The 23,436-nt window shown below is 38.0% G+C and overlaps 1 protein-coding gene across 1 annotated transcript in view; it reads right to left on the bottom strand.

Moving 5' to 3' along the window:
• Positions 1–4,691: 4,691 nt before the first annotated feature.
• The window catches only part of STT3B (STT3 oligosaccharyltransferase complex catalytic subunit B), a 51,662-nt gene continuing 32,917 nt past the window's right edge, over positions 4,692–23,436 (bottom strand). Inside the window, exons 6-16 of the mRNA XM_039704195.1 lie at positions 21,252–21,350; positions 19,574–19,720; positions 17,626–17,674; positions 15,875–16,029; positions 14,046–14,257; positions 13,768–13,955; positions 13,094–13,265; positions 10,585–10,758; positions 9,505–9,618; positions 8,300–8,512; positions 4,692–6,342 (exon numbers count right to left, since the gene is read on the bottom strand). Of these exons, the coding sequence (XP_039560129.1) occupies positions 6,262–6,342; positions 8,300–8,512; positions 9,505–9,618; positions 10,585–10,758; positions 13,094–13,265; positions 13,768–13,955; positions 14,046–14,257; positions 15,875–16,029; positions 17,626–17,674; positions 19,574–19,720; positions 21,252–21,350 (1,604 nt within the window). The 3' untranslated portion in view covers positions 4,692–6,261. The remainder of the gene's footprint in view (positions 6,343–8,299; positions 8,513–9,504; positions 9,619–10,584; positions 10,759–13,093; positions 13,266–13,767; positions 13,956–14,045; positions 14,258–15,874; positions 16,030–17,625; positions 17,675–19,573; positions 19,721–21,251; positions 21,351–23,436) is intronic.

The raw sequence follows: 23,436 nt of genomic DNA on the forward strand, positions 1-23,436 counted from the left end.
CAGGATATCCTTGGATAGGTCCTGTTCCCAGAAGATCCCCACGGGAAGCTATGTACTGTGAATGATGCATCTCAAAATAACCACGAGCTCGAGTTTATTCAGGAGCCATTTTGTGTGTGCAGATCCACAGGCACACAGGCACACGTCCCTAAGTACCCACGGTGTGCATGTGTTGTGTGTGTTATTTACACTACATGTAAACAGTACCAACACCAATAGCGACTCCAAGACCTTTTCCTCCAAGTGTTAGGGCACAGAACCCTGGCTGGACTCGGCCGGGGTTCCCTGAGTTGTGTGCTTGCAGGATCAGGCCCTGTGCTAGTATTTAAGAAAATACTTTTTTATTAGTACTGGTTAAGGTTTTTCTATTTTTCACTTTTGCCAAAAATGTTTTGCACTTAAAACGTGACGTGTCTCTTACCGGCAGTCGATCTGTCTGAAGTCAGCGAGTAACTCACTTTGACATAAGAATGATCCACTGGCTGTGCTCGCTCTGGGTTGCCGAGTTCAGGGCATGCTTCCTGTCACTGACGAGTGTGAATTTCCTGCCACCCTGTAAGAAGTAGCAATACCTTCTCCAGAATGTTGTTCTTCACACTAACCCGTTGTGTCCTCGCTGCTTTGTCTGTTCATCTCCAGCTGTTCAGTCGATCTCTGGTCACCACCCCTGAGCCAGCTGCTCTGGTAACTTTGATCTTGCTGTGTAATGTTCTCTGGCTGCTGTCATGCCAACACTTCTGGCTTACATGTTCCACTAAATGGGATTGCTTCTGATAAAACATCTGGATGAGTAGAGGTGATATAACTAGCCTTCCCAGATAAATGATTCACTGATGTAAAAGTAACAATTTATTAAACTATTCCACTGAGACAATAACTTTATGAATGAAGCAAATGAAATGGGATACAATTTGTTTTGTAGTGTTAAAAAGAAAAATTAAAAAATCCTGTCACTTGATCTTGCTTTGTAAAGTACCCACTGTGATACTGACAAAGTAGATTCTAGAAGTGTGTTAAGGCTTTGTCACCTTTTAGTTTGTATTTGTTGGAAATGAAAATATTTTTGAGAGAGGTGGCAGCAAAAGGCACGTGTAAAATGTGCTCAGTGCTTCTTTCCACAGTGCCCCGTAACAAAACCACTGTATTTCTAACACACAGTAGCATGGATGCCCATCTGTAGAGCTGAGTAATTTTGTACCTTTTGTCTGCTTTGTTCATACACTGACTTATGCTTATACTACAGAGATATCTAGGTCAAAGCACGGCTCACATCTGTCCTTGTTGTCCTGCATTTTGTTTTTTTGGTAGATGTTAAAATCTCTTGAGCAGCTCAGAAGGCTGAGCGGAGGAGGTGTGTGCACAAGGAAACATTCCATTAGTTGTTCCTTTGGATTTGAACTTCAGATCTCTCTTTAATGAAGGTGTGGCTACTTTTCCTCCTAAATGTATTTAGTCCTCGTGTGTATTTTTTTTTTCTTTTCTCTTTTTTTACACATTAGAAAGATTCATGTTCTAAATGATTTAAATCCTATTTTAAAAAAAAAAAAAAGTGGATTGTATGAGCTTGGTTTTGTAACTGACACTTTTTTTTAAGAGGGGAAAAAAAACAACTTATTTTTTAGGAATAGTTGATGTAACAGTTTTCTGTAACAAAATCAAAATGATGCTGTTGCAGTAATCACTGAACTGCTACTGAGTATCATCAGGAACACTTGTACTTTATCACCTGCAAGAATTCACTTTATAATGGATCCACTCTTGTTCTAGAGATCAGTCTGATAAGTACCTAAAAGTATTCCTACAGTTTGTAGTATCATCACAAAGAACAATGGAAAAAGCAGAGTTAAACCCATGGAACATCCTCCCAGAACTCTCTCACACACCAAAGAACAAGACACATACTCACTAAATAGCCATTGCAAACCTCTGTGTCTCAGGCATGCAGGCCTGGGCCCCTGAAGGAGTAGAGCTCTTTCAGCTGGGATGGTGTGACTGTCAAGGCTACAGAGATGCTGTAGCTGTTCTTTTGAGGAGAAATTTGAATAATTTTCTGCTTGTAATTTATTGAAGATTTTCTCTGTCTGCATGGTTGGTTGTTTCTGCATGCCGAGGACATTCCACTTGTGCTCTGGCCAATGTTTTCTTCCGTTCTGATGCTATGAAGAATCCCCTGATGCCATTACCACTGCTTCTTTCCCAGATTAACTTGGGAGACATGAAAGTAAAAAGTCCTTTCAGAAAAGATCCCATCAGTGAGAGATTCCAGAACAAGATTCACAAGTGTCATTTTATTTTTCTGATAGTATGTGTTCAGTATACTTTGCAGGACTGAAAAGTAAATATTCATAAGCCTTATTCTGTAGGTTGTTCCAATAGCTGTCTTGGAATTGCAAGTAAATACTTTCCTTTTCAAGTAGCTGATGTACACTGAATTGTAATGTACAAACTTCCATGTACTTAAATTTTTTTTTTGTGCACACCTGTAGAAAGCCTATGCAACCTTTTTCTTTCTTAAATTAGAAATGTTCAGAAAGAAAATTTATACCTTTATCATTTAAAAGATGCTCTGGCAGTCTCTTCTGATTTGCCTTCCTTTCATAATTTGTGAATTTAAAATGAGAATGCTCATGAATAAAAAATTGTTTCATTTAGTAGTGGAATGCCCTTTCTCTTTCCATGGAAGCCTTAGTTCAGTGGTGTCAGTCACTGACTGTTCAGGAGCTGTGTATGACACCTGAGCATGGTTCCCATGGAAGTGATGTGCTAGGTTAATCCCGGTTTGGTGTGAAGCTTTTCCACCCTGCTTATTCTCCCAGACACTCTGAAGGTAAGTTTTTTGGTTAAATTGGATAGCTCTACCCAGGGAAAACAGAGCTGGGCAGCAACAACAGCTTTAGGAAAGGCTGGGGAACATCTGCTTCATTTTGGCAAGTAAAAAGGAAATAGGAAAAGGTGTATCCTTGTTTCTGAAAATCCCATTTCATTTAATCTTTATCACCAACAGAGATTATTGATTAGAACCTCTTAAAACACAACTCTACATTATTGCAGCATTGGACGCTTGCGTGAGGAGAAAAAATGTTCTTAGAGGAATCACACAGATCGTGGTCAGCATTTTTCAAGTGTTGGATAATGCCCTTCTGTTTTTCTTTAAACATTCATCCACAGTGCTGGAAACAATCTTGCTGGAACACTTTGTTTTTATGCAAAACGGAAAACAACACTGCCTGTAAATAGGGCAGGAAACACTACCCAGCCCTGTTCCTTGCCTTCCATGGCATTGCTTCAAGGCCCCATCTTGGAGCAGTTTATCCACTGGGTTAAAGAGGTGAGGGCGTTTCAGTCACAGCCAAATATTATTTTTTTCAGTTTTTACTCCTGATGGGACTGGTATGTACCAGGGGCTCTGTCAAAGCATTCAGAGGCTTTTTCAAGAGTAAATCTATCAAGATACTTAATTAACAACTTTTCTCCTTGTTATGAAATTACTTCTGCAAGTCAAAATATTTCTCCTGGGATTACCAGCAGCACTGTCTGCCTCACTGCTCCCACCAGTAATGATTAAGAAATGCAGAAGCTATGCAGTATTATTGAGTTCTAGACACTTGCAGCTTTAGTTCCTTAGCAACTGCTGACCTGAGCCTGGCTCACGTGTCTTTTGTTGTTTGGTTTTATTGTTTTGGTGGGGGTTTCTATTTTTTTTTACTGTTTTGTGGCAATTGTGCTTCAAAATTTGACATAGTAGAACGAAAAAAGGAAAAAAGATGGCTGGAGCTAAGGAAATAAACTAGTCTGGGAAGTGTGTGTGATGAAGAGGGAAGATGCTGACAGTCTTTGCTGGTAGAAGGGCTGTTCAGTTCTCCCAGAGGCAGGAGGAAGTTTAGCTGTTTGATTCCAGGATCCAGCTGTAAGCATACCCAGTGTGCAGATTCCTGAGGAACCAAGGAAGGTGAGGCAGTGCCAGTTCTTCTTTGTAATGTTGCTTTTTCTATGTGGATGCCTCAATGACTCCCAACTTTTTATTTCATTTTAACTGCAGAACATTGGCAGAATCCTTGAAGTCATGTTAGATTTAGGAAAAAATAAAGCTCAGGTAAGTAGCAGGCAACTTTAGGCCCAGGCTGGCTGTGATCCCTGTAGTTGGCTTATTTTTATTTCACATGCCTCAGATTCACTTGTTTCTGCTGTTAAAGAGAACACTGCTGCCTAAGGCTGAAGTCAGTCTGTCCAAATGCAAAGGTACCTGAAGAGTGGAGGGCAATCTTGTATTTCCTTTTTTAAAACAAGGCTGAGTTACTGCCAAGCCACAGACTGACTGGCAGCCTCTGTCCTGCTGCCTTTCAGGTGATCTTCCAAATGTTAGATCCCTTATTTCTCACCCATGGTCAGGATGCAGGTTGGCTTGGAAGCACACGACACTAGGAATCGTGCATCACCTCATCAATCAGCCCTCCTGCTGGTGGGTGAGCAGCTGTAGCAGCTCGAGGAGCTCCAGATGCTGGAAGGAGTTGCTGCAATGTGTGGTTGGGAAGGGGCTGCTCTTCCCTGGAAATATGACAACCACCTTCATTTCATCACAGCAGAGGCGCTGGATTTGGCTTAGTTTAAGCTGGAGGGAGTTAAGAAGATGCTGTGGCTTCACTACAGCAGCATGTTACCAAGTTAATCACAACAAAACTGACACAACAGCCTTAACACAAAACTTGAATTAACTTTATTTTCCCCTACAGTTGACAACTGGTCTGCATTGAGCTTTAAAGCAACAAAATAAAATGAAATCTCCAAACGGCGGGGGCCAGAAATCCAGATTTAATTACCTTTGTGAAAATGTTGCAGCTGTAGTATTGGTCTGTATAAACCACTGGAGTCAAAAATGAGTTCATAAATCAAAAAAATATTCTACACCTTGGGAAAGAAGTCAGCAGTAACATTCTCACAGAACACTGTAAATTTACATTTTCTTCATGAAAGGTACATACTATTCTGCATTTTACATCAAGTTATTGATGCAAGATTTGTTTCTATAAAAAGTTACAACCTGTGGCAGGAAAACAAACTGCAAAAAAACCCTTTCATTTTAATTAAAGAAAAATTTCAAGTCTGTATAAAGTTTCCTTATATCTGGAAAGTGAACACGTTCAGTCTCCATTTATATTTTAGTGCATTTAATCTGACAGTTTTCACCACTTAAAGAAAACCCAAACCGAACCAGTATAAAAGACAGACAAAGCAAATAGCACTAGAGCAGGAATTTCTTCAGGTGATTTAAGCACTCCAAATAAAATGCAGAAACAGATTTCCAGAAAAACTTCCACCCTTGCCACAAAGGCAGTGAGGGCTGAAGAGGTTTGCAAATCTTCAACCTCTGATAGCCACAGAAAAGGGGTTTGTATACCTGTCAACCTTCTTTTCCCCAATAAGCAGGCTATACTTGTTTTACCAATGTAAACATTCACCTAAAATAGTTTAATTTCTTTTCTGAAGCACCAGCAGCTCCATGGTGCTCAGTTGTATGTTGTTAGAGCATTCATTACTGTCGTTTCAGATCTTTCAGGAGGTTACAAATTTAGCCCTTGTATCTACAGTGTGCAAGATTTGCCTTGTCTACCTTGTGAAATGACAGTGTAAGGCAGCAATACTGCAATCCCGTGTTGAACAAAAGCAGCTTGTCCAATTAATCTGTCCTGTCACCTCTTGTGAAAACTGCAGCTTTGCTTCTTACACTCCAGCTCAAAACCAGCCTGCAGCAAGAGTAAAAGGACATGGAAAGAAACCATTGAAAAATAATCATGGGAGTAACTCGTTTTGAAAGTTGAATTTGAGAGAGCTCTGCCATCTCTTTCTTGTTGAAAAAGAGTCATTTTCAGATGTCACCATTCCAGTTTTCATACTGCTGCTATTCAGCTGAACAGTGTTCTCCAGAAAAGATTGACAATAATGCATGTGCCAAGGACCAAATTACAGGGTTCTTTGGTAAAGTCAGTCCAAATTTTCAACAGATTTGAAGGATAATATGTACCAATAAAAAAAATGCTGCTAGACTTGGATAGCAGCTCTGTCTTGCTTCACATTACAAATCTAAAACAGCTGTTCTCAATAAGCCAATATTTTTAATCAGACATTGCCTGAAAATTTTGTACAATATTCTGGACCAATGATGGTTCTGTACCCTCATGTTGCTGTGAAACATGATTTGAGCTAAAGGCAAAGACTGGTTATCTCAAGGACAACTGCTTCGTATTAGCAATCAGAACAGTGTGTTTAAACTGTCTTCCTGTTGGGTCTCTTGCCTTTCTTTAAAATTAGTTTATTCTTAATGTAGCCACGCTTCCTTTTGGAGGTCTAAAAAGAAAAACAGAACAACAGGTATTAGTTAATGATTTAGTCTTGACCGCGGTTTAATGATGTGCATTCAGTGCCTGAGCTTTAGATTGATTTTAAAGAGCTTAAATGCTAAACCCTCAACTAGGCATTATCCAGTTATTATTTTTAATGCTGGGATTGTTAATTCCTGCATGACAGTTGCTTTTGCACAAGATGTGCTTTTGTAACCCTGTCTACTAGATCTATAGAATTCTTTTCAAAGCATGTGCTGAGGCAGAATTAATAATTAACCAACATGATAAAACTCTAATATGCCCAAAGAGCAAAACTGATATAAGTCTTAGTTTTGTTTGGAAATACCTTCTTGCATCTTTTGCGCTATTTTATTTTCTTTAAAGTTAGGTAGAAATATTTGCTCAAAGCAGCATTTTTCAAAAGAAAAAATCCTGAATAATCCTGTTTTAGTCTTCTAAACTCTGCTGTTGGTCTGTAGGTTGCTTAGTTAGCACTTCCTGCACATTCCTTTATCAGCCTGTTTTAGATTTTTTTTTTAAGGTAGTAATGGGGGGATCATTAATGTTGGTCATGGGTAAAATTAACTTCAAATTTGTGTACATAGTTTGTGGCAGGTAGAACTGTACATTCAACACACCTGCCCAGAGGCAGCTCCCACACTTGCTGCACTTTGCTGTGCTGAGCAGCAGGGTCTATTACTATTAAAAAAAATTTCATTTAATCAACATGACACCATCAACATGATTATAATAAATTGAGACAGATACAAACTAATATGTAATATTCAGATACATACTGAATCTCTGAGGTTCAGCAATGTCATTCCTAACATTATAATAGGAGGACTGAATTTCCAGTAAGGAAGCAACTGCTGAAAAACGGTGGCTACTAAGGAGCCCTTGGAATGTATTTAAGAAATACATTCTAGTTTGGAGACCTGCCCCATGCTCTCCCTGGTTCTCTGATATCTTAAGGGGAAGTACAGCCTATTTGTACTGCAGTCTTCAGAAGCTGTATCAACTTCTAGACAGAAAATTACACATCCAAGGCTCAAGTGGGGTCAGTGCATCTATCATAGATAAATACAGCCTTGCTTGTCATTTGATATCAAAAGTTACAATGTTAAGTGTATGACAGGCACAATAAAGCTTATCATTTCAAGATATGTCTAGCTGCAGTGGCAACTCCCAAATGCCTTATTTTATGTACTTCCCATTGACTCACAGAAATAAGCATCTTTAACATTCTCTACTTGCAGAGAATGTTCTTTACTTGTATTTCCATGACACAGTTTAAGTCTACTGCCTATACTAGTTTGTTAGACAGGGTTCTGCAGCTCCCTTTGCAACATCAATTTGAATATATAGAAAACAGATGCTGTGAAGGAGAGGGCTGCTAACAGTCTCCCCAGCTCCCCTGGGAACAGGCCTTTCTTAACAGGCTGAAGGAGGGCAGCACAACAAACACTTTAAAACCATGAAGATGACTTCAAGCAGTAAGCAGACAGACACTAAAGTTCCATCAACAAAAGTTTCATATTTAATTTATTTCATACAAAATTGCCATTTGTAAACTTCTAGGCATCACTACTTTCAAACAAAGTCAGAAAGCAACTTCCACATTTACTTAGTGAGCCATAGTTACTGAAACATGAATTGATGTACTTTAGAGATTATACTTCCAGTTACATGAAGACTTAAGAGTTGTAACAGCCAGTGACACACTCTATGTTGAGTTAGCATTCTGCCTAAAAAAAATCTAGCCTTGTGTCTTCACATGCTTTTAAGTTAAGCAGACAGTAAATTAACAATTATTACCAGCAGGCAGGTCTGATATTGGACACTAACATGAACAGTATCCATAACATTCTGGCTAGTGGAAATATATAATTCACCAGCTATGTGATTCACTGTTAAAAATAAACTCCTGACCCCTTTCAGTTACTTCACTGGGAACCCACCTTCTTTGACAAATACTTCTGTTTCGGTACAATGTTGGTTACTCTAGGTTTATGATCCAGTGTCTCTCTGTTGTCTAGTTGTTTGACCTTGTATATTCTAACAAGCCAGTGCTCTGAGGTAAAGGCTTCCTCCAGATGTTTAAATTTAATGTCTTTGTTGCCTATCTCCGCATTGCGTGTACGGTCGAATCCTGGGGGTGTCCGAAAATCCAGCTATAAAAATTAAAGTTCATGTTAGTTTGAGACAAAACCCAGAGCACCAATCACTGCAAACTGTGAAACTTCATACTATAAGGCAATACTTTCAGCTGGCCCGTGTCAAAGGGCAACACTTTTCTTGCACTGGTTACTCTACTGCACAGAAAAACCTTTGAGATCCTGAGGGACAAATTAATTCTTACTCCTACTGCTGTCACAGGAGACAATACTTGATGTCTCAGCAAAACTACCCTGTCTGCGCTCAGAGATGAAACAACTCAACAGCCTGTGGTGTTTTTTCAGCAGAGCTGCTGCCTTTGTGCTCTTGCCTATACTGCAATTATTTGCACTTCCACGGTTTTCCATATAATCCAGAAGTAGTTCACAGTTATGAGTTAAATTTGGCCCCACTGTGTTACAAGTAGATCCACTGAAAAAAGAATTCTTGTGCTAATACGTCAGAAGGAAGGGCCCCTGATGGGGGCAACAAGGAAAGAAAAGGAAAGGAAAAACCAAACAGGTTTAGCTCCATCCATGTGTTTGGTGCTCCCAAAGAGGAGTGACAACCGCTGCCCTTACTACAGAGTGTACTACATAGTGTAGTGTTCTGGAAATCATGTAGTTTCTGACAGACATTAAACAGTTAATAGTTCCACTTGCATGTTGCTATTACAACAAACAAATCTAAAGCTCTCCACAATGTCACAGTTGATGCTTTAGTGAGCACACAGCACAGTGCAATCAAAATACTCATCTGGGGCAATGTGAAGGACACCAAAAAATGAAGTACAAATGTGGGTTAACAGCAGAAATGCTTTTTGCTAAAGGTTATAAACAGCAGACCACGATTGTCTGACACACTGGATGTGTTTTAATTTGTAAAGCTCACTCTTACTGCAGATTCTGCTACTAGAAGCAATGCTTAATTTAAAAGATAGAAAATACATCCAAATAATATTTGTTTTCTCACATTTCAGTTAAGATTCAGAAGAAGTTGTAGCACTAACCTGCATCTCTCCGAATCTGTAATAGGACATTTTATACATGAGGCAGTTCAGCAAAGTTGGAGAGCCTGCCTTGTCTACTCGGAATTCTCCCTGAGGGGTAAAGTAATCACTTTCCTTTAAAGAGAAAAGAAGACACAAAGAGTCAATGCAGATGAAAATCTTAAGGGAATTTCTCATTCCTTTCCCCACAGAAAGACACCTAAGAGTCTCAACTGGCTATTACAGTTTAAAAGCTGATTTAAGGTAACCTTAAAATGAAAGAGATGGTGCTCATTAAAGGTGAAATAATTGCAAACTACCTGCTTGTAACCCAGACCCCAATGGATCAGTTTTCCTAGATCTGTACTTTGTGCTGTTAGAAGTTTTGTCATGTAAGTGGTTCTGGAAAAGTTACCTCAAAGTGTAAAATTTAGTTGGGCGTCTATTCTTCAGAAAAGTGACGAAGGTGTATTGTTAATGTATGAGATCTACAGGGCCACTAGAAACTTCATATATTCTCCATGTTTAAACAAACAATTTCTGCCATTTTCATCTCGAGTACAAGATGAAAGTATGCACATGGGCTACTCCCTTAAGCCTGTGCTCAATATCTAGGAGTTTTTGTTAGGCTTAAGAAAATATTACTACAGACTTCTGCAATCTCAGAGGTGTTTGAACAGCTTAAATTCTACATAAGTAAATATTAACACTTTCACTTGTCTCCTACTATTACAGAGTCTGAAGAAATTTGTAATGCTGTTTAAACAGTCTAAACACTCCTACTTTTTGCAAGCATGTGATGATGCACAGATGGACATACAGACAAGAATTACAGAAAAAAATCCTACTTTTAGTATCATGCAAAAACGTGAAAAGCTTTTGAGGTTACTGACCTTTCAGAATCAAAAACATTGAAAGAAACTGGGCTACAGGCCACTGCACTCCTACTATTCTAGAAAAACAACGCCAGCACATGTTTCAAATAAAATGGCAATTAAGTAGTAGAGATTTCCCACCACTGTAGTGACCACTCCCAGACAAGTGATAATATAAATAAAAGGGTTTATTTTTAAAACAACAGAAAGTAGAGGTTCCACTTACCCGTATGTCTTTGGGATGTTCCCCCTCTGCTATTCTCACCATCCACAAGAACTTATTAATATCATCACCAGAGTAGCCAATCACACCACCAAAAATAATCAAAACATAATCCACATCCAGGCTTCTCATGATCTCATATGCTGCAGACTCATTTGATGACATTGCCTTTCCCACCTGTATCATTGCAAAAATATCTTAAATTTCTGCATAGCTGCCTATTGAACAGCTCCACAGATCAATACAGCCAGACCAAAGCCCAGGAATCCTGTGCCACGTGCTCTAGAATGGCCCTGCTTGAGCAGGGAAGTTGGACCAGTGACCCACTGCATTCCCTTCCAGCCTGTGGTTCTGTGATTCTCTAATACCTGCTTGTCATCCAAAGCCAACATTTTCATTCTAGATAAAGAAAACCCATTGTGAATATTTAGAACTGCAAAAGCTCAGCCTAAACTGAAATACTTTCTCCTCTGTAAGAAGAATGCAGCCTGTTGAAATGAGTGTTTTGAGTATGAAATGTAGCAACAAGGGTTTTCCTTCTGCGGCACCTACACATTTTTCAAGTCATAACTGTATTACCAAAAGCTTAAGTGTTGCAGAAAATACCTAATTACAAATTATTTTCAAAGCTTTAGACACAGCCCAAAGTGTACAAATTATCTGAAATGTGATTTCTTTTTTTTGTTTTTTTGAGCTCTGTCCTTCATTAATGAAGCAGCCATTGTGCATTGCACTAAGTAGCACACAGGCACTCTCAGCACTGAATTCAAGGTAAATCTACACAGAGAAAATGTCAGAATAATATTTTTTAGAGCTGTGTCCAGCACCTCTTGTATCCTGGTCACTTCCCACACTTAAGAGAATTTGGTCAGTAACTGGCATGCAGTTCAGCAGTTTTGTTTGCTCTTGAAGCTCTTGTACTTAGGGCATAGTAAGGTATTGCTGTAGTCTAAGGCAGTAACTACAATATACATAATATTGCATCTGACTTGGTAACATTCAGCTAAGAATGTAATTTGAGAGCACTAAGCTTAGGCAGCAAGCTGTCATAAGACCAAGAACCTCAGCTTCTTGGCCATTATCCTAATTAATGTGAGGTTATTTGCCAGATTTTCATCTCTGTGCAGGAGAAAATCATCTGGACACATCTCCAGGGCATGCCTTGTTTACAGCACAAGTGCAGGTATTGGCCACAACACACATTTATTGCTTGGGTTTCCCTTTATGGAGTCTTCATTCCAAAATGGAACTTGACAATGCAGCACTCATACTCGAGAGAATTCTTTACTGAAAGCCATTATTGCCAGCTGCTGCAATGTGTGTGGTTACTGTGCTTAGGCAACACAGATGACTTCCACAGGCTCTATTCACATGATGCACCTTGTCCTGCAAGAAACTGTGAGTATGGATGCAGTATCTGCATTTCTACCTCTTGTAGCAGAGGGAGGCACACAGATATCAGAGCTGAGTGTCCATTAAAATGCTGTCAGCTCAACACCCAAATTACAAGTGCCTCAGAGTACATGACAATGCATGTGGACTGACATTACACTGATATTAACACCATCAGTGCAATTTCTCAAGCTTGCTTCTAGCTGAATGTGAGTTTCCTGCCCTGTAAAAAGTGTGGATGTGTGATCTCTGTTCCTACGATACACATTTTTTGGGACTCTGCTCAAAGCACTGCTTCATTAATTTGTTGGCTTTGTACACTGCATTTTGGCAGACCTGGTCCACAGCTGTACTCACCACTGACCCAAGACAGAAAGAATACAAGAAACTATCCTAATTATCCTAATTTCTTGAGCCCTTATCCCATTCTGCCCTTGTAGCAAAACATTCTGGAAAGAAATGTGATTAATGAGGAGTCATTGCACAGCACAAGTTGCCCAAGGTAGTTCCCTGTAACCACAGGGAATACTAACACCCTGCCTTAAGCACATGTACAAAGGTTAAACTTAGTCCTCAGAATTGAAAAACATTAAAGGTGCAGTCATTTTGTCTATCTGCAAATTTGAGAAAACAGAATTGCATCAAGTCTGCTACACTTCCACAGCTAGTTATAAATAATCTCTTCCTGTGATTTCCCAGGTGTCTGAAAACTGTGGTCAGTTTTCACATGCCATTCAGAAATCCACTCAGCAGTGACACTGTTGAAATGCAAGGATCCTTACTTTGATAGGCCAGTAATGCAGTGGTACCAGCTGTTACAGCATTAATCCCAAAGGGAATGGTTACCTTAGGATTTGTCTATCCTCCCCCAAAGAAAAGAAGGGAAACTGAAGTGGAAGTGAAGTTTTGGAAGCTCCAAGTAAGAAAAATGAAAACTGGAGCAAAATTGATCCCTATACTTGTTTTAACAAATGAAAGAAGTTGTGTTTCTCATTTGTGTTTCTCACTCTGTGCAATTTCTCCTTAATATCAATCACCCTAAGAGGCATCTGCAATTTCATACTGGACTGCAGTGTAAACATTTTGGTGTTTCTGCTCCATAGAGAACTGCCACCCTTACCAAGGCAATGTGGCTGTTGTTCCAAGTGTTGTTATCAACCAGGGTGGTCCTGTTGGCCATTCCTGCTATCTGATACCCATAGTCCCACCACGACATCACCCTGGCGTGCTCGTCCGTGTTCTGTCTGAGCCAGTAATAGGCTTCTCTGAAGTCATCCAGGATATTCCGAGTGCTGCAAAACAGTTCACTTTATTTGCATCTATACAAATACTACCCACTAATTAACTGCACCATGTTAAGTCTGGATTCACAAATAAGGGTTTTCTTAAGAGTTCAGCTCCCTTTGAGGGATTTTGTCACCAGCAGTCATAAGTTTGAACTTTCTGACAGCTGAATGTCCAAAAGCCAAACTGCTTTGAAGACAAGACTGCTTTTGAAGACATGACTAAATGCATTTCAAGTCAAATATATATTCTTAAACAAGTTTTCCCACTTCACTCCAAGGCTTTTTTTAACCATCATTTTTATTGGCTTTGGGTAGGATTATTTTTATATATTTCATTAAATATTTCAGAAAACATTGTATCTTTTTGAAAACTAGAGTATGAATAGTTTTTTATTCAGGTCACACTTCCTTTATATAATAAGGAGTGATTTAAAGAAGGAAAAGCAAATTGCTAATGCAATGGCAGTAAAAAAGGCTTTAATCACTTCAGAGTGTAGACCTTACTTACCCATCATGGTTATAGGAGGCGAGAACCACGCTGGGACTGGAGTATGCATTGCTGGTTACCCAGGTACAGTGAACAGCAAACATCATCAACAACATCAGCATCAGCATAGTCACAATGTTTTTGATATTGGGACCCAGCCCTTCTTCTGTTTTTTCCTGCTCAGACACATGTTTCCTCACTTTGCCTGCCTAAACAAACACAAATATATCTGTTATGGTAACTTCTATCATCCCTGACATTGGAACCCGAATTTTCTAATTCTTGCTTCCTCCCCTCACCTTATCATACAGGTTGCCAGGATTCCTTTTGTCATCCTCATCACTGCTGTCTTCTATTGGTGGATTTTCCCTCTTCATATCATCCCCCAAATAACGCTCAAAGACATTGGAGAAAGCAATTGCTGACAGCATACAGACCACTGGAGTCAAAGTGAGCATCAGGCGGACCATCACTCCAGCAAAGTAAACAGCGCTGATTGCATACAGAGCAACTGCAAGGAAACACATCTAATGGTGACACTTTGAAAATAATACCTCACTCTGACTGCACACATACATGCTCTCCATAAAACTGCTTCTGGAAGTGGGTTGAGCATCTGTGTGTATAAAGGCTTGAGTGTGCATCTTGCATTTCATTGCTTTTTAATGTACAGACATACGGCTGAATTAACGTTTATCCCTTTGAAGCCTCAAACCCTTCCCGAGATTCATCTCCACAACTGTTAACAATAACACAACCCCATTTTCAATATTCATTAGTAATGTGTCACAAGATAAATTATTAGTGAAATTTAATATTATATATCAACAATACTACTGGCATAATAGGTAACTTCATTTGATTAAAAAAATCAAACAGCTCTAGACCAAACAAATTATTAGAAATGAAAAAGCAAAAGGAAGTGTTACAATTTCATGTAAATATTAAATTTTGATTTAAGTTAGAGGTATCTGTGGACAAATTGGGGGCTTGTCTACATTACATTCTATACAGATTAATAACATGGTATTGTGAGCCCTCTTCTGAAGTAAGTATTCCTGAGCAGTATTACCTCCACTTTGTCTTCCACAAAATATAAACCAAGATTTTCAGAATACTACATAACATTAGGAACATATTTATTAGAAAGAAAAAAAAGAACCTCAAAAAATCCTGTATACACGATTGGGAATATCCAGTAGTGGTTTCCTTGTGGAAGACTCATCTGCTACAGTTTAACAATATTCTCTTGTGAAAGATTTGCCACAGAGATCAAGGGACACTGATTTATCCGATTACATCATATAAATATTTTCTACATTGTGATGAGGCAGTATGGCTCTCCATCCTCACTCACAGGTCTCTTTATGCTGTGTTAAACAGAAGGTGCAGCCTTCAGCAGGAGGCTGAAAGCAAATTGACAAACATTCATTGTAAACATTCATACTGCCCACACATGTCTTAGGTTGCCTAAGAGGCAGCTATATTAGCCTGGAGCCTCCTGTCTCTGTAAAAGTCCAAGACCTGAGTGATCTTCACTCCTCCATATGGGTTACAACTGTTTACAAGCCTCATTCAAAATCAGAAGCTGGCTTTCACAATACAGATTTGCACAAAAAGAAAAAAATTGTCACTGACATAGGGAGACCTCACACTTCCATTGTGGCTCATGCCTTATCTAGCTTTTGTTCCAAAGCAAGTGATTCTGTTCACTAAAATATCAGAAAACCTGGAAAGCAAAGGCATTTTTAATAATTTGTGATGGGATGAGTGCCAGAATCAAAATTAGGGACCCTGCCTTTGCACAGAGCTGTTCTCCTGGCTGACCTGTACTGTGGAACCGCATCCCACCAGAACATGCAACTGCAGCTGCAGAACTGAACACAACAAATGACTGCATCCCACTTCCTGGGACTACACTCCATATCCATTTCAGCAATCTCTGCACTTTTATAAACTGTTTTAAAGACTGCTGGGTGCAAGCAACTCTTAATAATCACCTTTAAACACATAATTTTTAAACCATATTTTAGAACAAGCCACACATCAGCTTTGAGCAAACAAAACCAAAGTAAAATGAAGTTGAAGGCAAACTGTTTCAAAATAATTTAAAAATATTTTCTCTTACCAAAGACTCTTTCATCATTGATGTTTTTGATACAGAACCACAGCCCTGCTGGGAAAGTACACACGAGAATATGCAGATCAAAAAAGAAGGAAACCCATGTTGTAGGCTGATGCTCAGACACAGAGGCAATGATCGGGATGTGAATTTTCGCATACCTTTTTTAAAAAAAATTCAGTTCAAATTATTTTGAAAAGATAAAATTATTAAAACCTGCAAACATTAGGAATTCTGAAATTCATCTCAAAAGGAAGCATTTCAATTTTAAATGGCAAGTGCCCTTATCAGCAGAAATCTGATGAAACTCTTATACCAAAGAAATCCCCAGGCCTTACTGTATCTAGGAAGCATTTAGTGTATAGTTATTTAAAACAACAATCATTTCCATACTAATTAAGACAATTAAAATTATAGATCTTTCACTTGTTTATGGCTAAATATGAAGCCAAATTCACCAAAATGGAAACACATAGCTATGGAAGCACCTTTACTACATTTTTGAAGAGAACCATCAATGCCAGTAAATCTCCTAAATTTTCAACATTGTATTTCAAAACCTCCACACAGAGTATCTTCATTTTCTTAGTAAAGGAAGTTACAGTAGTAAATACCAGATCAGTTATTGATGCACCCATATTCTTTCAGATACTGAAAAAAACAGGCCTTGTCTACACTTGGAAACACATGTCATCTAAACAACTTGTCAAACACTCAGTGCAGACAAGGACAAAACTGTGCTCTATATTACAGACTACTACACATATGGACCTAATCTAGGGTGCTGCCATGATTGAATGGTGAGGTATCAAACATATGTCCTTTTCTTCACTGAGATCTAGTTCTCATTCAAAACTGTATTGTGTTTTTAACACAATGTGTTTTTCTAATGTAGACAAGCCCTCAAAAGTTTAATGCTTTGTATATACATACATACATATATATGTGTGTATACATATATATAGACAGGCAAAGAACAAAATCTATATATTCCTCAAATAAATCTGAGGCTTCTTTACTAACATTTGTTCTACCACATTTATTATAGAGCTAGGACAGAATCCTGTATGAGCTAGATTTTGGAGTCTGAAAAAAAGTCTGAACCGCACAGAGTTTGAAGTTGTTCTATCCTTGCTTTAAATCTTAAAAAAAAAATCTAGCAACTGAATTTCACTTTAAAATATTGATCTGAGAAAACTACTTTCCATTTTATTCTTTTCCTCTGGGCTGACTAAAGAATCCAACATAGTATTTTCAAAGGTTAACTAAAACAGAAGATTAACAAGATTTTTACCTGTGAAAACACACATTAATAAAACAATTGTTCAGAGTGGACATCTGTATATACAAAACAGATGTATGAATGTAATATAGAGGCAACATGCAAGATCATATGTGCAACATTTTTGTGATTTAGTGCAATATTGCACAATGAAAACAGTCTAAGGCTCTTAGTAATTTTTAAATGTGTAGTCAAGTGTTGGCAAGCTTTCAGTTATTTCATGCTGACATACATACTACAGTTTCATACAGAAAAAACATATTACATATTCAAAGACTTGCAAAGAAGCAAGAATTTTCACAGACAAATTAGTGAAGTGGTTATAAAGACCACAAAACAGCTACTACAAATACTCTCTTTAGAGAACTGATTCTCCTTGACTGAACTACTAAATGGATTTGGGGATGAGGAGAGTAAATGATTATTAGTTTTCAGTAAAATGCTACCGATATCTAAATCTTATATCCTTACTTACCCAGTGTCCCACAATGAATAAAATCTGCCACTCCAAGGAGCAATATAACCTGAAAAAGAGAAGGAGGAAGAAAAACCTTTTTGCTGCCTAGGTTTTAAAATGAAGTAATTTTTCTACTCCCTCAAGTTATAATACAAACCCAAAAAATTTTCAATGAACTTGTAATATATGTGAACCATACCTACTGCATTAGGCAGGCTATAAAATCTACCAACCATGAAGCAAGCTGGTTTTAGAACACACTTACAGGATCACATTGTACTCTTTATGCACAATCTGAGTATCAAGACACGCACACTCCCAAAAGTCAAAGCAATGCAATACTAAATATTTCTCAAATAATATGACAGATAGCAAACTATACTCTGTGACGGAGTATGAGAAAAAGAAAACATAATTGATAAGAAAGTATTTCATTTTTCTGAAATGTCAGAGCAGGAAACTGGGAACATTCTATAGCCAAAACACAAACACTAAATGAAATGCTGGTTTCCTTTTATTTCTGTCCTGGTGAATCTACTTGTGGTATGGAATATAAAAGCTGCTATTAGACATGCTGATAAGCTTTACATATCATTTGATAAAACAAGGCTTTTAGGTAAGTTGAATATGATAAGATGAAAAGAAACAGTATAATTATTAGATGAATGAAAAATTATTATTAAAAGTTTTTAGATGATTCTTAAATTTTTATTTTCACTTTCTTTGCAATTGTTTCAGCTCCTCCTGAAGACAGATACAGACATGGAGAAATAAGAGAAGGTTAAATCCTTTCATTATTACCCATGTTTTTGTGCGTGACTCAGTAAGTCTTCCCTCTATCTTATATTCAAAATTAGTATAATCTGACTGAAGGGTTAGTTTAGTATCTAATTTAGACATTTAAATATTGTGGTTAACATTCTAATACAAGACATATTTTTCCCTTCAGTCTTCAGATGAAAAGATTGCTTCCAACCCACTATGTGCACATGAAGAAGGAGCTGTCAGCACACAGGAAACTACTGGTTATGATCTTTCTGGATGCAGACAGCCTTCACCTGAGGGTGCTGTAAGAGCTGGCCAACATGAGAGCTACCCACCATCTTCACCTGGGTGATGAGGGTGCCTGGTGCCTGGGAATTGGCTACTGCTGCACCTCTAGGCAAGGCAGGAAGCTGTATGTGAGAACCTACCGGGCAGTAACCTGAGCTGCTGAAAAACCATGGAACACAGCCTCCTGAAATACACTGATAAATGTTTTCTTCGTTGCTCATTAATAGCTGAGGAAGAATGGACAGGACAAATGGACCATTTGACTGACTGAAAACTGGCTGTCCTTACAAGTTCAAGGTACACAATGGATCAGGGTCCAGCCGCTGGCTCACAGAAAGCAAAAGTATCCCAGAGGCCAAAAGGAACTGTGCTAAACTGAAAGGAGGGCTGACATGCCTTGTGGCAGGCAGGATTTCCTGAAGCTCATTCTTCCAGATGCTGGGATAAAGGGTCCAGATGTGGGCACCCTCTTCTGCAAGAGGAGTATTAAGAAAATCTAGAGAGGTCAGAGCGCTGTGAGGTGGTCAGGAGCCCAGATCACACAGCCTGTCAGAAGCTGAGGGAACAAGGCCTGTTCCAGCTGATGAAGCAGGGATACTGATCACTGAATTTCAGAAGATGAAATCAACACTTCCCAAGAACTGCAACAGAATACATATTTGGCTGCATGCTGAGATTAGAAGCCAATTTTTGTTTTGATATGCCAGTCTGAAAACTCTGCTAACTTATGCATGGAAAAGCAAATCAAACCACCATGTTTCAGAAGGCTTTGAAACAAACAGAGATGCCAAGAATTCTTTTGGAATTATGATATCATAAGTAACAAAAATAAAACTGCTACTAAATAGGTAAATGAAATGTTGATCATCTGGCTTACAAGCTGTGAAGGTAAATGAGTTTCACATTTATTTACCTGTGTATGTCAAATAGATGACACTCAGGAATACAGTACCAGCAGCTAGTGAGACACCCAAGAAGAACAATGTCTGAAATTCTTGCTTTGTTAACCTGTCTCTCAGATACTGCAAAAACGCATAAGCCTGCAGCAGTGCAAAAACACCTATGGAAAGAGGAAAGTTCTTATTTAAATGCTCAAAAGCAGTACATCTGTTAAAGCAACCAGCATATTTGCCAATATTTGAATTGGAAAAATAAACATAAGGTACATCCTCACATCTAGAAACTAGTATAACATCACTTTGTTACAAATAACCTTTAATACTTAATAGGCATGACACTTGCGAAACCAGAAACTGCCAATGAGATAAAATATTCTAAAGGAGAGAATCCCCTGAAAAGCAGATTGCATTGATTATGACAAGAATACAGGGTAACATACCTAGCTAGATGTGGTAAAAAATTAAGAGACAGATTTCAGGCAACACACTATGCTAATACAGAAATATATACAAACTAAGTTACTGAGTAAAACAGGAGGAATTAATGAAATAAAAACCCAAACCAAGTAAGTATTAAGTCAACTGAATTATATAAAGGTAGTGTTGAAACACCAGAATTCAATGGTGAAGCACCCAACACACTCAAAAAGGCTGTTCAGAGTTTTAACATTAAACCCAGAACTTGGACATGGTATTTCAATTATTATTCATTTCACGGTATATAGTCAGATCAATCCACTGATGAATCCTTTCAAAAGTGAAAATTCAATGCTGGCTGATAGAGGAATAAAATAAACCAAAAGTGTATCACCTTTCTTCAAATTAACAAGGAATTCAAAGTACACAATGAAATTCACTAGGTCTGACCTCATAGAGAAAGACAAAAATCCCATTCAGTAAATAAATGTAAGAAATCTTCAGAATCCAAATATGGCTTGGTAATTTTTTCTTTTTCCATTATATTCAGATTGTTGCAAGTCTCCATTTTGAAAGTATTTTTGTGTTAAGTTTTACTGATGGTTCCATCACTGCCCCAAATACATTCTGGTAAGTGACTAAATGTAAAAAAACCCAGGGGAATCTAACAAACTGGACTCTATCACACAAACAGTGCATGCAGTTAAACTCAAGTGTTAGCAGAGGTTATTCTGTCAAGAAATCAAGATGTCTGTCTGCCAACAACTACAGAAAAATCAACTTAAAAAATCAAAAAAATTCCAAACATGACTGAAATCAGTTATTTAAAAATCACCCTCCTGATTAGTAATTTAAGTAATTTGTATTTAGCCTGCATTGAAAAATTACAGAAGACTATCAACTCTAAAACCAAATGGCTCAGTAAAAACTGTGTTACCAATGTTTCAATTGTACAATGGAATGTTTCAATTGTACAATGTGTGAAAGCATTTTGTATTGCAAACCAGCAGAGATTATCAATGTGTAAAGTAAGTGCTTGTCAGAATGCTAATTGATCCAGTCTTATGGAAGCATTTTACCTCCATTAGCTCACACAAAAAGATGATAATACGTCAATTGGAAAGAAAACTTCCCAAAAGACACTAAATTCTAACTCTTTCTTTAACAATTTGCTTTGTTAGCCGGTGTTTTTTCTAATACAGGGAAACAAAGCTGCAAGTTTGAGGTTTTCCTGCGTGCAGGAGGCTGTTGGATGCAGAAGCTTCATTTTCTTACCTGCAGCTGCCATGTGTTCACTTGTTCTAATTGGCTGAAATCCCACAAAAGGTACCTGCATCGATAATATTAACCCCACAATGTAGAAAGTGCTATATGCTAGGAGAGAAAAATGTGAGGAGAGGGGAAGAGAAAGATGGGAACAGAATTAATACACGTTTGAAAAAGCATTGTCTCCATCTTCAAAGAGAAGTCCATCTTCCCCCCTAACTTCACTGACAGCAAAACAGAACTGTAGTATGCTAAACATTTCAGCCATCCTAATTGCTTTTTTCCTTCACTGACTAGAATAAAGCTGTCCATTGCAACCAATTGTAGTGGATGTAGCAGAGTACTGTTCTTTTGAATTGCACTGTTTTATCTCCTCCTAGGAAAATAAGCCATTTACCTAAGATTCTCCAGCTTGTAAAAAAGTTCTCTCTTCCCATCTTGGTTTTGAGAGTCATGAATGTAGAAAGAGCTCTCAAATAACAAGTGACATAAGAAGCTTTCTATATGAGGAGAAATCGAAGGCACCAGACCCCAAAAAGCAAAACATTTAAGAGTTCACTACTTCTTTAGAAAATGCAAACAGGCACCATTATTCTTTATTTAACACAAGAGCAGAGGGAAGGCAAAAAACTGAACAACAATAGAATTAAAAATTAATATTAAGCATATGTATTGATAGATCTGTATCAACCCTAGGGATTTATAATCCCCCAGAAAACAGAGGCCAAGAGCATAATTAATTACTATTATATATGAATTCTTGTTGTATATGCATTAACATTCATATACTTTATTTTGAAAGGGGTTTTGGTCCTCAATACTACAGGGTGAAGAAGAGATGGAAGGGGAAGATAAAAATATCAAATCTGAAAAGCCATGAGGCTGATTACATTTGAAGTAACCAGCCAACCTAAAGTCCAAATGAAGTTCTGGTCCTTCAGTGGAAAATGGCAATAATCCACCTGTCACATTTTTAAACTCCTACAAATCCTAAACCACTATCTGGCTGTAGATAACCTGGATCTCACAAAGAGATCCCTGTTCTCATGGAGTCCTTTACTAAGCTCCATGAGGTCAGTTCTGAGGAGTGCATCACTGAGCAGTGGTGTCATTTCCATAGCACCCATGTGGTCTCACTGAGGGATTATGCTCCCAGGGCACTGTCTGAATTCCAAACCAGCCAGAAGTGATGGTTTATTCTTTCAAGTACCTGTACTGCACAGCTTGGCCTAGCAACTCACCTATGCCCTCTTAAGTCACTGAAATGCATTTTTCCTATAGGAAGCTCAATTTTTGAAGAATTCACTACAACATAAATCATTTACTGTACCATGCAACTGTTACAACACTGCCATCCTGTGGAGGTTCAATGGTTGGCATAAATCACTGCATTTCACATTTGTTAGACCACTGTAAATCACCAGTTTTAAGCCCAGTCCTGCAACTGTTATACTTGCTATGTGCACTGCTCACCCTCATCCCACAGTCTCTTACTCCCACTCCTTTCAAAAAGTTACACAGTGCCTGGTACTGAAAAGATTTTTTAAAAAGGTAATTTACACAACATAACAATTTTTCTAGGAACTTAGAAACATCAGGACAATATATCATCACAAACTTTTAATATTCCTTTATATTCTACAGTTTGCACAGTCTTTGCAAAAACAAGAAGTTAACTTTGATCCCTGCATGCTGTTCTTATGGTTATAATTTTGACCAACTCGAGAACAAAACCATTCTGACCTACCGTGGATGAAGTCATTTTACAGAGAATTTAATTTGCAGTACACCACACAAACACTGGAAAGACCTACTGAAAAGCTCCTCTGGAGAGTATAATCATATGCTGGCCACATACTTTCAATTACTGGATTACAATCACCAGAAAAAACACTCAATCTGAAATTTTAGAACACTGAAGTAGTTGATATAAGTATATGCCTGTTTTAATGATAAAACACAAGACATGTAACAAGGAATTATTGAAATGAAGTTTTAAATTCTGGAAGATCCTCACGTGTTTTATTAAATATTCTGATAATTATACAGAACCTAAAAAAATTGTATGAAAAACTATAAAATTGAAGTGTGCAAACATAACACAAATCTATACCCTTCCAAGTGTAAAATCATTTATTTTTTAAACATATGAGAAACTAAAGAGAGACTACAATAACAGGAAATAGTATCAATG

This window comes from Passer montanus, unplaced genomic scaffold (assembly GCF_014805655.1).
Source record: "Passer montanus isolate IOZ18808 unplaced genomic scaffold, ASM1480565v1 scaffold10, whole genome shotgun sequence".
In the NCBI taxonomy this organism is placed as follows: Eukaryota; Metazoa; Chordata; class Aves; order Passeriformes; family Passeridae; genus Passer; species Passer montanus.